This window comes from Pyrus communis, chromosome 17, assembly GCF_963583255.1.
Source record: "Pyrus communis chromosome 17, drPyrComm1.1, whole genome shotgun sequence".
NCBI classification, from domain to species: Eukaryota; Viridiplantae; Streptophyta; class Magnoliopsida; order Rosales; family Rosaceae; genus Pyrus; species Pyrus communis.
Window position 1 is genome coordinate 11,493,465 of NC_084819.1, and position 17,185 is coordinate 11,510,649.

Here is a 17,185-nt window from a genome sequence, read left to right on the forward strand (position 1 = left end):
ACTGTTTTCGCAAGTTGATTTGCCCCCAGATCTTGATGTAACATGCTTAGGCTTTGAGGGAACACTAAATTGAGAAATGTAAGTTGGTTCCCTCAATGATAATTGAATATCTTTTATGTTAGGGTCATTTGGATTTATGTCACTATGTTGGTCACTATATAGGCATTATAGGCCACACCAAACGTTGATTGCTTCATCTCATGGTACTTGTGGAACCATAGAACATGTCTTTCGGTGACCGGTAATGATGACAATATCTAACTGGTGGTACGACAAATTTTCTTTTGGGGTTGTGAGATGCCAAACTATTGTATGGACGCAAAAGTAAGTGTTTACTGTTGGCCTAGCATGAATTCGAACTATTGTATGGACACAATAGTAAGTGTTTACTGTTGGCCTAGCATGAATTTACGGAATATAAACGAACTCCGGCTGCAATTTGGTTACTTCAGTTTAAGGTTTCAGACAATGTAAAACTCCATGGAGTGGATGATGAAGGCTTATGATTCAATCTCCAACGTTCGGATTGTTGGGACCAAATGAAGCCGCCACATTTGACAGATTAACACTAAGCATCTGGAAGCACAAGAATTACCACTTGAATCCAAGAGAAACATTTGTTTAAATTCTTCAACATTTAGGTAGTTCTAGCATTAACTAAGAGAAGAGAAATTACTTGCATCCTACAATGCTCAGGTAAAATACAATGCAACACGATTATTCTTGTATCCTTCTTAAGGGACTATTGACCCGGGAAAATTAGATAAATAACACAAATGCACATAATGATCCCCAAGGATGCTAAGATCAACGACGGGTGAACATTATAACCTTCCAGAGAGCATCTGAGAGGTTATGCTCCTTGAGGGGGTCATAAGCTTACAAATAATGATATGATTCCACACTCAATAAAAAAGTATGCAGACTTCAGATTGGCTCTTGTGGACTAAGCATGAGTGCCTGGCTCTTGAATTGCTACATTCGATAAGCTTGCTTCCAACTCGTTTAACTCATCTATGTCCAGTTCATCATCATCATCAACATTAGTAACTTCAGCATCACTACCAGCTGTTGCTGAGTTGCTCGGTCCATCTCCATTAGAGTTCTCATTGGCCTGAGTTCGAACCATAGAAAATTTGAGTGATACAATTAACAGTGTCCATTCAATTCTGTGCTAATCAAATGTAACACACCATAGAAAAGCGACCCAAATTCCTCACTGGCATCTACGGTCAATAGTGTAAAAACAGTTATCATAAACTTTAATAGACCTGGGCACTTCTATCTCATAACATCCAGTAAAATAGAATACACAATTTTGAGGTTAGAAATATAAAAGCGTGACGGCTAACAAGTGAAACTACCCTTCTGTTCATCGCCAATATAAATTCAAAATTAAAACCAACCTTCTTTTCAGCAACTGCAGTTTCTTCCTCCTTGTGGTACGTCTCATCTGCCTCAGCATCATCCACAAATAAGCTAGAATCTGACAAAAATAGTTCATGGCCACTGCAAGAGAGGAAGTGATAACATAATCAGTTCTCCACATCCAAAATGCCCCTTCATCATTCATAGTTATTTCCTTTGTTAACATCAGAAAGTTAATGTTTGTATCCATTTTATTTTTATTATTTTTTCTTCTTTAAAAGGGTGGGGTGATAACAAATTGGAGAAAGTGGAAAATAAACACACCTCATACGGTCATTCTTAGCTCGCTCTGCCATTTTTGCAGCTAAGCTGGCATCTCTTTCTGCAATATTTTTCTTCTTCCATTGCATAAATAGCTTAGGAGTCATAGGTGTTGAAGTTGTAAATTTAACACGCTAAAACCAAGAGGCGAATGTTTGGTTAGGTTACTTATTAGGAAATGATAGCAATGATAAACTGAAAGCGTTTAGACAATCAAACTCGAAATGCTATAACTTGATGTAAAGAATTGTTCAAATAACCTGATTTTCAATCTCCTCCTCAATGGGTATTTTTTCACTCTCTTCCTCCAGCAGAGCCTTCATCTGCGACTTCAAAACATATCTTGGAGGAAGAGCATGCCTGTAATGGCAATTTTTGCCGCCATTGGGACAGACCCAAAACCAACCATATTGTTTCTTCTCCACTGCTTCTAAAAAGTATTTACAGATCTGCACATGTATTAAAAACAACAAAGGAAAAATCATTTTGAAGTCTAACAAGTTCATTGATGGTTCAAACATCTATATTAAATAAGCATGTAGGAAGTTGGGAACTAGAATGCAGGTTGTACAAAACACCTCAGAGAGAGAACTTACAATATCAGTTGGTTTGTTCTGCTGGTACTCATTTTTCTTTGACTCCACCATCTTCTCCAAAGTTTCTTGATCCCAATCCTCCATTGTTTCTTCTATAAAAGATATAACATCAAACTCAGAACAACATAAACCACAACGAAATCCAAAATTGTCAAACAATCGGCATCATACTGAAGTTAAAAATTATAATGGTACCATTATAACGCTTATCACTGTAAATGTCAATCTTTTCTCCTTTCCTCTGAACATTCAAATCATGTGAGAACTTGCACTTGAAACCTTTTGCACACTGCCCCGCCTTATAGAACTCACATAGTATAGACTTGGGATCAACACCTACGCACAGATCAATTAACCATTTATATCATGTTGGAATTTCAAAAACGTCAATCAACTGGACACTAGAACAGAAAGCAATCACTTACCAACTGGTACTTTCGGTTGACTAATAGCAACCTTAAATAAGTCATTCAGTTCCTTGTCCTTGGCCTTCTCTTCCTCCTTCTTCTTCTGTTACACAAATCTCACAGACAAAATTTCTCTCATTTTAGTTACTATACAAAAATAAAAAACTCCATATGAAGCAAAACAGATACTCAAACGCTTGAAAAAACCAAAGTCTAAAACTCGAGAACAACTATCATGAAACAGAGACGCCAAGGTGGTAGTGTCCCAAACCCATCATGCAACGCCATCTAAGAAACTTAAAACACATGGCGCCACATCATTATTTCGGGATGCCACGGTGGCATCCCAGGTTGTAGCAACTCCCTTCTCCCCAAACTAATACATGTGTAATTGAAATGTTTCCCTAACCATGCAAATTCAAAATTTTATTTTCTAATCTTTTGTTTTCCAAAAGGCAGTATCCTAAACTATTTTAATTCGAACTTGGGAGGGGGCAAATTGTCCTGACCAACTAAACTAATCAACATCTGCAACGTTAATTCTTATCTAAATTGATGGATCACATCCATTCTGTCACATCACATAGAATCAAAACAAAAATCGAAACTTCCATTAAAAATAATTTCTAATACATCAAAATCAAGTTAATTAATCAACCAATCAATCAAAATTTAATCATTCATCGATTAATCATAGAAAGTAAGAAGAAGATGAAGAAAATGGGACCTTAGCAGCGGTCTTGGAAGGATCGGGTTTCGGCTGGACAGATTGCTTGAGGGTCTGAACATATTTCTGGACATTCTTGCTCTTGTTCTTGTTCTTGAGCCCAAAGGTCTTGTCCTCTACGATCTTCTGCTTCTTCGCCAAATTGGCCTTCGATTGCTGCTTCGGCGGCATCTCTTATCGGCATCAAATGTATTCGATTTCTGAAATTTCGGACGATTGCAGGGTTTTGATCTTCCGTCCGAATTTCAGAAATGATGTGTCGCTGACATTTGGTCTGGTAATCTGGTTAAGCAATTTGGATGGAACGGGACACTCCAGAAGCTTGAGATTGTGTGGATTTTCGGGTTTGCCCTTGGAAATTCTGGACGTGGCGGATTGTTGGGCGCGGGTTGGTCTTACCCTCGTGTAATTCTACCGCCTTTTTCCAGAATTGATGCCACGTAGGAGTTAGACGCGAAAAATGCTTGGCCTATTACCCAACTGCATGTCGTTTAAAAAATATATTTCGTGTTTTTTTTCAAACACTACATGTCGTTTTGAGACAATGTGCTTAATCTCCTAATTAATTTGATTATTATTCTGTAACAAGTTTGATATAAATTTATTTTTACATTCCTTAGCGTGAATATATCTGTCACACCCCAGACCTGGAATCGGTGAAAAAATTTAAACCCGAGTTCAAAACACAAACTAAAAACTAAATAAATAAAATTAAAACTGAAACGGGGTGGAAAATAAAATTCTTCTTATTTAAAATAACTCAATAATTCTTTACAAGGCTAAATAAATAAATACAAATTCTAGCCTCACATCTATTTCGTCTCATCTGGCCTACCATTTTGACAGTTGGGTTAGTAAACTTGCATAAAAATTGAGGATGGGCTTTAACAGCTCAATAGGTACATAACCTTACCACAATAAATTAACAATACTAAAGTACATGTTATAATCATGTAATGAAGTACCAAATCATCATCGATAACAATGCATGAATGCAATGCAACACTCTTCATCTTTACCCATTAATTCATATGGTAAAACACGAGGACTTGCATGTCCTATACCATGCATTTTACCTCTGCAGTGGTGGTTCAAATGTTCTAATATACAAATTAATCCCCTGTAACTCAATCATCCCAATTTCCCCTTTTGTTAGTCATCTTGCCAAAACCCTTCGCCGCCAATCCCGAATTACCCAAAAAAAACTGTGCACTGTGGGCTCGCTTGAGACTTGGTACCTACTAAGAGTTTGGCTCAACTACACAAAAAATCCATTCCAACTACCCTCATTTCCAGAATTTCTTCCTCAACACCAAAACTCCAACCACACAACCAATTATGAATGATTCACAAATACTTTCATTTATCATTCACATATACCACATTATATTCTCAACTAATAGCATTACATCAATAATTCCATAACCAATAGCAAGTAAACACGCAAGGGCATTATTTATTCAATTAGCAAGCCAGATCGCATTAATCAACCAAGAAGATCGATAATAATAATATAATGCTTCACGAAATTTAATAAAGCCAATCTCCGTAAAGATTTGCCGTATTTCCCCTACCTGATTCCAAAGCAAGCAATCATGAACCAATCACAGTGACCACACCTTGTGAAATCCAATGTTCTCCCTTTATTTTCCACATTCATTTCTGCATTCAGTAACCCAAGAATAAAACCATAACCCTTAATTAACAAGGGTAAGATCACTTTGTGCAAAACAATCTCAATAGCCTATATTTCTCATATTAAGGTCCCTGCTCTCCTTATTTTCCTTTTCTTTCTTCCTAATTCCTTAATCTACACGTGTAGCCATATATACATTTATGCATTCCCTCTTATTTTACAGTTCAACCTATATGAAAACTCTGCATTCTCTTCCTTCATAATCGCGCAACCCTTTGCATATATATATATATATATATATATATATATATATATATATATTAGCTTGTATAAATACTTAAACCCTAGATTCCTATAAGAGTATCAAACTAGCTTGAATAATACCACTCATGGACCACGACAGATGAGTTAACTTCACGGAATTAATAAGAGCTGACTGCTTCTGTTTAGGTCAATCCCTTATATTCCTCATTTTAGTTGTAAGGAAAGAATAAAGAATACGAAATCCTTACCTAGAATTTGGGTGCCATAGCGTTAACAGGGGTGTAATGGATTAGTGTCTTAATCACTTACTTCTTTATGCCGGCCGTCTCTCTGTCCCCTCTCTCTCTTCCTCTCTCTCTCTCATTCTCTGCAATTCCCTTCTTTTTTTATTCTCGTAAGAAACTGATCTCTGCACCCTTGGCTCAACGCCTATTTATAGGAAGCTAAAAGGCAGCAGTAGCTCTACTCTGATTGGATAGTCTAGCGGCAAGAGATAAAACATTAACCTGTTACGGATATGTGCGTACACGTAGAGGAGGTGCTGTCAACAATATAAGGATGCTCCCATCCTACTTATTACTTTTCCTAATCACTTCATTAATCACAACCCGTGTTTACCCAATTCCAAATCAGAACCTCAAACTCACAAGCCTATCCAACTTATTAATTTTCCTAATCACTTCATTAATCACAACCCGTGTTTACCCAATTCCAAATCAGAACCTCAAACTCACAAGCCTATCCAACTCAAACTTAGAAAGACCTTCGCGTGGCTTCCATCCACTTCCTATGTATATTTAATAGTGACTAAATATCTAAACTTATGGAAGACCGAATTAAACAAAATGAAGCATATAAGTATATAAAAATCAAAATCTTTTCCCTTATCACAAATATAATATAATTTAAAATATGGGTCTTTACAATATCTTATGGCAAAAAGGAAGAAAAAATTTTCAACAACCCAATGCAGATATAGATTTGCTAAATTAGCTAGAGTAGTGTATTCCTATTTTAGATCCAAGTTTGAATCTTATACATCCTCTCGTAATTTTGGTAATCCAGAGTTGGATATTGTTTGTATTAAAAAAGGAAAATAAAAATATTCAACAGCACAATCTTGCTAATGAGATTTCAACCGTGAAAACATCTTTTAACAATGCAGCATAATTGTGAGTGGTAGATTACTATGGTGTTTAGAATCTTCATTTTCTACCCATTGCATCCTAGGTTTAAACCCTTTCCCTTCACATTTAGTGTAAAATATCGTAATAATAATTTAAAAGAAAACAATGCGTCATAGTTTCCTTATCTAAAAATTCAATCTGAAATGTAAGATTCCTCTTCACCTGTAAGTGAGAGATCTTAGGTTCGATTCTCGCCAAAGGCGAATTTGAACCACATTATTGCTAGCTTATTGGGAGGCTAAGCTTATCCCCTCCCTTTAGTGTAGATAATATCGTTTGTTCAAAAAAAAAATATTCACCTTGTGGGACCCATGCAAGGACTTATCTTTGAATTGGATTTATATGTACGTGACTAAGGTTAGTTTGATATTATTGTACTTTGAAAAAGAAGAAAAAAAAACTATTTTTGCTGTGAAATAAAATAATAAAAAGTGTTTAATAAACTATAATTGTAAAAATATTTTTAGCAAAAAAAACAGTATTATAGTATTTAATAATTTTTTATGTAAAACAAGTAGGACGATTTAAATTGATAAAAAGGCATAAAAATTTAGGAAGTTTTAATGAAAAGCCCGCGGTACTGTTCATTTTAACGGAAAACCATATTTTTGCACTAAAAAATCAAACCTGATACTATTTACTTTACCCTTTATTTTGTCCTTATCGTTAAAACTCAAAGTTTTCAAACCCTTTTCATTAGTTTTCCTAAAAAATTTAAGGCTTTTCCTCCTTTTCCCATTTTCTTTATGCCAGAAAGTTTTATTTTTTTATTTTTATTTTTTTTGTTATGCCATCCCAATTTCTAGCCTTCCTTCCTTTTTCTATTGACGACCCTCTCCTGAATTTTCAAAGTCCTCACCCACCTCTGTCCCCTTTCCCCTCTCTCCAGTTTTGTCCACTATACTGAAACACACATCTCATTGGACGAGGAGATCACATCGCAGCTCGAAACGTTTTCAATTGCACTCACTCTTGTTTTCTTTACCAGCATTTTTATCCTGCAAAAATATTTGAACGCCGTTTCGTTATTTCTAGAATGAAGAAAAAGGTTTTCTTTGTCTCGCTGTGTCCTCCAAGTTGTGCCTCTAAATCGAGTTAGTGTTTGTATGATGCGACGACCAAGGTCAGGATGGCAATGCAGGTTATGTGACGGTGCGTTGCGGGCCGAACTGCAGGGTGGTGATCACAAACGGCAATGTGTTTTTCAGGAGAAACAAGAAACCGAACGACAAGGGAAAAAGAGACGGTAATTGTGAACATGAAATTCCTGCGATAAATAACACAAGAACACGTTACAAAGTAAAAAATTGCATTAATGTAGAATTAGGGTTACGATCTCTATTACAATATTTGAATGCTCTAATTCAATATGCAGGGTTATAGGTTGTATATGTATGGTCGTTGATCTGAGGGCTACATTGACTTGATCTCGATGGATGCAGCAAGGATTTGGCTTGTGGCAACAGTTTCTGAGCGTAGATTGTCTGGGAGTTTAAGTGTCTGGGTGTGTGGATGAATTTCTGAACCCTTCCTTTATCTTGGAGCTTCATATTTAGAGGCTCGTCAAGTCTTGCTTACAATTTTTTGGCAACTCATGCATCTCGTGTTCCTCAACTCGCACTAGAAAATTGAATTCGATCGACAAGATATAGGCTGCGTTGCACAACCCGACATGGTTTCACGATGAAGAAGAGAAGCAATTTTTAAAACCCTGAAATCTCAATCTTTTTTTTGGTACTTTGTGATTAACATTTACTGGATTTTGAACATTATTGAATTTGTGGGAGGAGAACTGGGTTTTTCCATTTGGTGTAACTGGGCATTGTAGTTCTCTTCTCCCTCTCATATTTTTTTTTTTTCCGATTAGAATTTTGTTTAGGTGCAATGAGGAAGATTTAACTTAATAAGCCTAGTTACCCTTAGATTAATATAAGGGTTCAGATGAAAGAGGTCCTCACAAATCCTTAAAATAAGGACGTTAGGAAAGCTGCTCTGTATATTTATATATTTTAGTTTACTCAAATATCTCAATGCTTGTTTAACAAAAAAGGAACCTCAATCGTTGTAAGAAATATCAAAGTATCTCAAAAATACGTAGGTAATTGGAAAAGTATATAAGTACATAAAAAATCATGAGTGGCATAAAATAACGGTAAGAAGTTCATGAACATTTTCATAGAAATAGAAATGCTATGACTTAAATCATAATTCATAGTCACCAACTTCCAATTTACTTGAATATTCATTAACATTTTCACTTGTGCATCCAAATGGCCTACGTTATGTCTCTTTTTAACACAATATCACAAAAATTCTATATATACTTAAACCCAGTTCAGCAGCTTTACTGTTCCTAAGCACAGTAAAATGATGGAATTGCCCTTGCTTTTCTCTTCCTTCTGCTTCACATTTTTAGCTCAACAGTAAAATGACGTGTTTACCCCTATTTGGTGAGGGAGCTTTTTGCGTCTTATTTGTTGAGACCTGTATTAAAACAAATTTCATTTGAGACAGAGGAGAAGATGGAGTATATGAAGATGTGTTCATGTTTATATGTAGGTTGTTTAGAATAGACTCAGAGATGGTTATATTCCGTTGATTTTTCTCTGTTTGAGTATTATTTATTTTCTTTATAATATCTCAACTTTAGTTTATCACGGAAGCTTAACTAATGGCTACTACCATAGTTTCTCGCAAAGTGGAAGTGGGTGTTTCTGTTGATATTCACAAGAGTTTACTAACTCAATACCAAAATATGTGGGTGATAAGTTTACAAACTCTATCACACCTCTCACTTTCACTCTCAATAAAATTGGACAAAGAAATAGAGAAAGGAGGGAAGCAACAAGCTTTGGTAAAAAAACACTTGGACTTTGATATATGAAAGAAGTAGCAAGCTTGGTGATAACAAACACTTTGAAATATTAGAAGAGTTTACAACTCTTAAAGCTTACAAGCTGAAAATGAGAATGGAAATGGGATTTGGATGGGATGCTATAAAACTTAGCAAGATGGCCTATTTATACAAAACAGAAATTAATAAACAATGCAACAACACATGCAATGAATGGGGTGTTTAACATCTTTACACCCTTTAAAACACATGCAAGAACTTTGGACAGTCTAGCACACATATGCAGCTATCTTTCCAGCTTGCAATCAACACTCTTTCGGCTAATACACAGCAGCACACTGCTGTCTTCCTGCTAGCACATCACATGGCAGCACACTTGCTGTCTTTCATCACCATTTCAGCTAGCACATGGAGGAAACTTTAGTCTTTGTAGTTGCAGCATGTGTGGATACAACCTGTAAAGAAACTAATAGCTAGAAGCAACCTTTTACAACCTGTTTTTATTTGAATTTCCAACACGCCCCCTCAAATCAAAACGCCTTCATGCCTAGCATTTCACGCAATAACCGGAATGATTCAACTGGTAGTGGCTTAGTGAAGATGTCAGCCACTTGTTCCTTTGTGTGATAATAGACAAGCTCAATTGTCTTTTGGTTCACATGGTCCCTTAGAAAATGGAACCTGGTATCAATGTGCTTGCTCCTTCCATGTTGAACAGGATTCTTTGCAAGTTTGATTGCAGACACGTTATCCACATGAATCACAGTCGATTCCACTTGTGGATGACACATTGACTTCAACAGATTTCTTAACCAAATTGCCTCACACACGGTTGAGGCTACAGCAACATACTCGGCTTCACATGATGACAAAGCAACAATTGATTGCTTCTTTGAAGTCCATGAGAAAGCTGTTGATCCTAGAAAAAACACATAGCCAATTGTGCTTTTCCTTTCATCTTGGTCACCTCCCCAATCACTATCTGAATAACCAAATAATTTTGCATCTTCACCAAAATTATAAAATAGACCATAGTTTAGAGTACCTCTTATGTACCTCAAAATTCTCTTGGCGGCCAGCCAATGAGACTCCCTTGGTGTTTCCATGTATCGACTCACGAGTCCAACACCATAAACTATATCAGGTCTTGTGATTGTAAGGTACCTTAGGCTTCCAACCAAGCTTTTGTACACGGTTGAGTTTACAAACTCACCTTCTCCTTCCTTGGACAACTTCAATCCAGTTGCAACTGGAGTGTTGACAATATTGCACTTGTCCATATTGAATTTCTCCAATATATCTTTCATGTACTTTTGTTGAGAGATGTAGATATCGTCACTTCCTTGCTTCACTTCTATGCCAAGAAAGTATGACATTAATCCATTGTCAGTCATCTCGAATTCACTGAACATGGATTGCTTGAACTCACAGAACATTGCTTCATTGTTTCCTGTAAACAACAAGTCATCTACATAGAGACAAATAATTAAGAACTCCCCTTTTGCACCATTCTTCATGTAAACTGAATGCTCGTATGGACATTTCTGAAATCCATTTTGGTGAAGGTAGTTATCAATCCTTGAGTTCCAAGCTCGTGGTGCTTGCTTGAGGCCATACAAAGCCTTCTTCAAACGATACACCTTTTCTTCTTCTCCTTGTACTTGGAAGCCTTCCGGTTGTTCCACGTACACTTCTTCCTCAAGAACTCCATTAAGGAAGGCTGACTTGACATCTAATTGATAAATTTTCCATTTATGCTGAGCGGCAAGAGAGATTAGTAATCTTACCGTGTCAAGTCTTGCAACTGGAGCATAGACTTCATCATAGTCCACTCCATATTTCTGTTTGTAGCCCTTTGCTACAAGCCTTGATTTGTACCGATCTACACTCTCATCTGCAGTGCGTTTGATCTTGTACACCCACTTAACACCAATAGCCTTCTGATTTGGTGGAAGCTTTGTCAACTCCCAAGTGTCATTCTTCTCGATGGCATGGATCTCTTCTTCCATGGCTTTCTTCCAACAATTTTCTTCCATAGCTTCATTGAATGGGAGAGGCTCATGGTCTGCATAGAAGCAGAAAAAATTGGTTTCTTCTTCTTCTTGTCCATAAATCTCTATGAGACTCCTTAACCTCACTGGAGTTGAGGAGCTACTTTCCTCACTAGATGTAGGACCACTCCTTGCAATTCTGTGCATTGGAGTTGTTGTGATTGTTTGAGCAGGCTGTTGCTCAATAGGTGGTACAACTTCTGGTTCTTCAAAATCAGTGGAGACGATCTTCTCTTTACTGACTTCTTTGTTGTTCCACTTCCATGTCTCTTCCTCACTGAAGATGACATCTCTACTAACCACTAGTTTGCCAGTTAGTGGGTTGTAAAGCTTGTATGCCTTGGACTCTTCACTATAGCCCACAAACACACACTTCTCACCTCTATCATCAAGTTTCCTCCTCTTGGCTTCTGGAACTTGAGCATATGCAACACTCCCAAAAATTATTAGGTGTGTAACATTCGGCTTGTATCCACTCCAAGCCTCTTGTGGTGTCATCCTCTTGACACTCTTTGTTGGACATCGATTCAACAAATAAATCGAACAAGCTACAGCTTCTGCCCATAACTCTTTTGGCAAATTCTTCTCCTTAAGCATGGACCTTGTCATGTCAAGGATGGTTCGATTCTTTTTTTCGGCTATCCCATTTTGCTGTGGGGTATAGGCAGCAGTAAGTTGATGCCTAATTCTGTGCTCCTTGCAGTATGCTTGGAAAGCATTGGAGGTGTACTCTCCACCTCTATCTGATCTCACAGCCACAAGCTTGTGGTTACTTTCAGCCTCTGTGAGTGCCTTGAACTCCTTGAAAATTTTTAGGGCAGCTGACTTCTCCTTGAGAAAATAGACCCAAGTCTTTCTACTGAAATCATCAATGAAGGTAATAAAATACCTATTACCTCCATAAGACATGAGATCCAATGGACCACATATATCTGTGTGCACCAACTGCAGTGGTGCCTTTGCTCTCCATGTATCACCAACAGGGAACGATAGTCGTGCTTGCTTGCCAAGCACACAACCTTCACATACTTGGCGTGTGGCTTCAATCTAGGGTAAACCACGAACCATTCCTCCACTTGACAACAACTTTAGGCCATTGAAATGAAGATGGCCAAATCGAAGATGCCATTTCCATGACTCATCTTCCATCACACCGATGTTGCAACTCCCAATCTTTGTGTTCAACTTCAACGGGAACATTCGGTTCTTTGACATTTGAACACGTGCAATAAGTTTTCTCCTTGCATTTCTGAGAGTGAGAAACATATTCTCCATATGTATAATGTACCCTTTCTGGAGCAGTTGACCAATGCTTAGAATGTTGCTCTTCATACCTGGTATGTAGTAGGTATCGGAGATGTATTCTTCTTTACCATCCTTCTGGATGATCTTGATCTTCCGTTTGCCTTCAACTGGCAACTTTGAGGAGTCACCAAGACTTACAGATCCATAGGCCCCATCTTTTAGTTCGGCAAAAAACTCCTTCTTTCCACACATGTGATTGCTTGCACCAGAGTCCAAATACCAAACATCTTGTTGGCTACTGAAATCATGGTGTGCTAGCAAGACTGTAAGTTCTTCATCAGTATTTCCACTTGATTCTGCCATGTTGACATGCTCACCATTTTTATGTGAACATTCATTGGCATAATGTCCATATTGCTTGCAATTGTGACATTGGATATGCGCCTTTCCTCGAGTAGATCTCCACTCTTGAGACTGACCTCGATTTTGTGCATAGCCTCGACCTCTTCCTCGAGCTCATCCTCGGCTACGGTTAGATGAACTCCCACGACGTGAGTTCCACTGCCCACGACCTCCATTTGGTTTGTCAATATTCAACTTTGACTCCAAAGCTTGCTCTAGCGTTGTGGGGTTTGCATTCTTCTGAATGCGTTGCTCGTGAACTAGAAGGGATCCTAGTAGTTCCTCTGCGCTCATCACCTCCAAATCCTTGGATTCCTCAATGGCAGTCACCATATGCTCAAACTTAGATGTGAGTGACCGGAGTATCTTCTCCACAACTCGTACTTCATCGAGTCTCTCGCCATTTCTCCTCATCTGATTTACTATCACAATGAGCCTTGAGTGATAGTCGGAGATGCTCTCCCCTTCATTCATGTGAGCAGTTTCAAAATCTGCTCGAAGTGACTGTAACCTCACTTTCTTGACTCGATCTACTCCTTTGTAGATTGTACTGAGTGTATCCCATACTTGCTTGCTCGTTGTTGCTTCTGCAACCTTCTCGAACGTTGAATCTTCCAAACCCTAGTATAGAAGATACAACGCCTTTTGGTCATTCTTTCGTAAGTCCTTGAGAGTGTTCCTTTGATCCGCAGTATATACGGCTTCTTGCTCGGCAGTGGGTACAACATACCCACTACTGACAACTTCCCATAGCTCCTGTGATCCAAACAATGCTTTGAATTGGATGCACCATCTTTCATAATTTTCTTTCTTCAATGTGGGAACTTGGAGTTGCACTAAATTGGACGCCATAGCTACTGCACTTGCCAGAATGGTATTCTGGCTCTGATACCAATTGTTGGTATTCAGAAGAGTTTACTAACTCAATACCAAAATATGTGGGTGATAAGTTTACAAACTCTATCACACCTCTCACTTTCACTCTCAATAAAATTGGACAAAGAAATAGAGAAAGGAGGGAAGCAACAAGCTTTGGTAAAAAAACACTTGGACTTTGATATATGAAAGAAGTAGCAAGCTTGGTGATAACAAACACTTTGAAATATTAGAAGAGTTTACAACTCTTAAAGCTTACAAGCTGAAAATGAGAATGGAAATGGGATTTGGATGGGATGCTATAAAGCTTAGCAAGATGGCCTATTTATACAAAACAGAAATTAATAAACAATGCAACAACACATGCAATGAATGGGGTGTTTAACATCTTTACACCCTTTAAAACACATGCAAGAACTTGGACAGTCTAGCACACATATGCAGCTATCTTTCCAGCTTGCAATCAACACTCTTTCGGCTAATACACAGCAACACACTGCTGTCTTCCTGCTAGCACATCACATGGCAGCACACTTGCTGTCTTTCATCACCATTTCAGCTAGCACATGGAGGAAACTTTAGTCTTTGTAGTTGCAGCATGTGTGGATACAACCTGTAAAGAAACTAACAGCTAGAAGCAACCTTTTACAACCTGTTTTTATTTGAATTTCCAACAGTTTCAGACAGTTTTTGTATTGAGCTTGTTGACTTGAATAACTCTTTTGGTGATAATTTTAAACTATTTTGATGGTTTGAATGAGATGATTTAGAACAGTTTCTGTATTATTTTTCTTTGTATGCACATAACTATATGTATTTGCGAGCAATGTAAAACTTTCTCCCTGTATCTCTCTTTATGATTTAAAACTTTATCTTTCAATACCAGACTCCTTATTACCAATTGCCGATAATGTTATCAGTTCTGGTATGTAGACCAAATGATACAATGCACGCAAAGCAATTGTCATTGCAGCCCTCGCCATCTCACATGGTAGTGTGGAGCTATCAAGATATTGAAGTGGGGGATGATTCTGATCGAGCTGTTTGTACATGTCGACCCCGACGTTTGCCATCTCATTCTAAATATCCAAATAGTTGGCAAGGTCCATCACCATCTCCATCGTACCATCAATATTACCATCACTTCTCTTCCCCCCACAAATCATCCTTCAATTGTGAGTTTAACTCTCTTGAACTTGCAAGAAATGGAATTCATATAAGACATGAAAGTGCAGATGGAGCAACTCTGTCATGAGATTTTGGAGCTCTACGAGAATAACTAAGACTCTAAGAGCTGTGTAGACATGCAAATGGTAATGCAGCATTCCATGAAGCAAAAGTTCATTCAGGTTCGCGTTGTACTTCAAATTCGTTTCACATAATTTAGGGTCTCAGATCAACATGAGCATGTATTGTGTATTTTTTTTGTAAGTGATTCGTAGTAGTTGTTAAATATTGTGGTAGTTGAAAATCCTTATTTTTGTGATTGTGATATGATTACTGAGTATTTACTTTATTTAATTACAAAGAAGTGTGATGGAAATTTAAAGATTAATTTAAGCATGTTCCTCCTTACTATCAATTTGTTGCTTGGAATTTACATTTTTTGTACATGATGCCAAAATGAAATAGGAATAGCAAAAGAAATTATTAACTATGATTTTTTATTTTTTATTTTTTATTTAGATCAGGGAATGCTTTTCTCATGTGGAGATTGTAACCCAATCAATAAGCAAGTGAAGCACAGAAGTTCCATATCATGGTTAATCAAGATGGTTCTTGGGTGAGTTTTTAAGAGGGGAATGAGAGCTTCGAGATGGTGGTGGTGACGTCGAAAAACTCCATCAGAGTTGGCTGGAATTGGCCTTGGAAGATAGGTGGTCGTGGAGGTGTATGGACGGAAACTCACGCGAAAAGCTCCCAGCTTTTTCCCCTTTTTTTTTTATCACATGTGAAAAGTTGAGACATAGAAAACAAGATATTTTTGTGTGTATTATAACTACATGGATGTAAATAAGATAAATTTTACGTACCATTTGTTCTTTATAGAACATAGGGATGTAAATAGATTTTAGGAGTGTGCTATCCACATACCCCAAATTACTTCACACACCCCTTGTTAATTTATGTCCGTTGATTTTCGTCAATTCATCAGATCCGACGGTCGAAAATTAGAAAGATGTATGGGAAGTAAAATGGAGTGTGTGGATATCACATCCCTAGATTTTAATATGGATGTAAATAAATTTTTACAAATCCCACACATTTAACAAAATCTTAAAACCTGCGCCATCGCGCGACTCTTTTGTTTGTGGATTTCTAAGGGGATAATTAGGCCTCGGTTATTTGGATCCCATGCTCTTTGGAGGACCACTTTAGCCCTTGGTACAACCCAGGCTTCTGGTGGAACTTGCAATTTTTTACGTTTTAAATACAATCAAATCTTCATCAAAAAAAAAAAAAAAAAAAACAATCAAATTACTTGGTACTATGTCTATTGTTATTAATTTCTGCTTATAATTTTAATGTTTTAGTTTCAAATCGACGAGTTCGACACCAATTTTTTTTAAGGTAATTTAGCCAAAAGTCAATAAAAACTTTACTATTAAGACATATATCAATGACATATTTTTGTTTTGGACTTAATCAATGATATATTTTTATTAATTAGGGATATGTCAATGATGAATGCCATATAGGCTTTAAGTTATTATAAATAGTTAGAATTTGATTATTTTATCATTCACTCTCTTTTTCTCTCTATAAATGTTATATGGGCTTAAGCTATTATAAATATAGATTTAGATCATCTCTGGATCAATTTGTGGAGATCATCTCTGGATCAATTTGTGGAGATCCTCTGGACCGATGGATCTCATCCATTGATACAAATCCAACGGTCAAAATCTCTTATCCTTCCTCTTTTCCTCTCAACTCTTCTCTTTCTCCGTCACTTCAAAGCTCTCAACCTTAAACCACCAACCCCTCAAATTCCAAATTAAATTCAACCCCACCACAAAATTAGCCCCAACATTACCACAACCCACCCAACCCACAACCACCAATTGCAAGTCCCTTACCTTACCCTCTCCAAAATTAGCCCCACCACCACCACATCCCTCAGTTGCAAGTTTCTTGACCTTAAAATCTCAGCAAACAACAAAGAGAGGGGTCGTGCAAACCAGTGTCTTTTGGTTGCAGAGATCTTTTTCATAACTACGGAAGAATTAGAGTGAAGAAGTCTCAAAGAT

At 37.3% G+C, this 17,185-nt stretch overlaps 1 protein-coding gene across 1 annotated transcript; it reads right to left on the minus strand.

The window, feature by feature from the left end:
• Positions 1-603: 603 nt before the first annotated feature.
• On the minus strand, positions 604-3,779 carry LOC137722904 (zinc finger CCCH domain-containing protein 11-like). The gene is made up of 8 exons (XM_068462021.1): positions 3,420-3,779; positions 2,711-2,795; positions 2,481-2,621; positions 2,286-2,377; positions 1,950-2,138; positions 1,693-1,823; positions 1,407-1,509; positions 604-1,114 (listed from the first exon to the last, which is right to left on the minus strand). The coding sequence occupies exons 1-8, from the start codon at positions 3,588-3,590 to the stop codon at positions 947-949; spliced, it is 1,080 nt and encodes a 359-aa protein (XP_068318122.1). The 5' UTR covers positions 3,591-3,779; the 3' UTR covers positions 604-946.
• Between the last annotated feature and the right edge of the window lie 13,406 nt (positions 3,780-17,185).

Bases quoted from the DNA above. Each gene is read 5' to 3' on its own strand.
- LOC137722904 (XM_068462021.1), bottom strand. From the start codon at position 3,590: ATGCCGCCGAAGCAGCAATCGAAGGCCAATTTGGCGAAGAAGCAGAAG. The intron at 2,796-3,419 runs GTCCCATTTTCT...TTTGTGTAACAG, and splicing joins CTTCCAAGACCGCTGCTAAG to AAGAAGAAGGAGGAAGAGAA. The intron at 1,824-1,949 runs GTTATTTGAACA...TCTTGGTTTTAG, and splicing joins AGGAGGAGATTGAAAATCAG to CGTGTTAAATTTACAACTTC.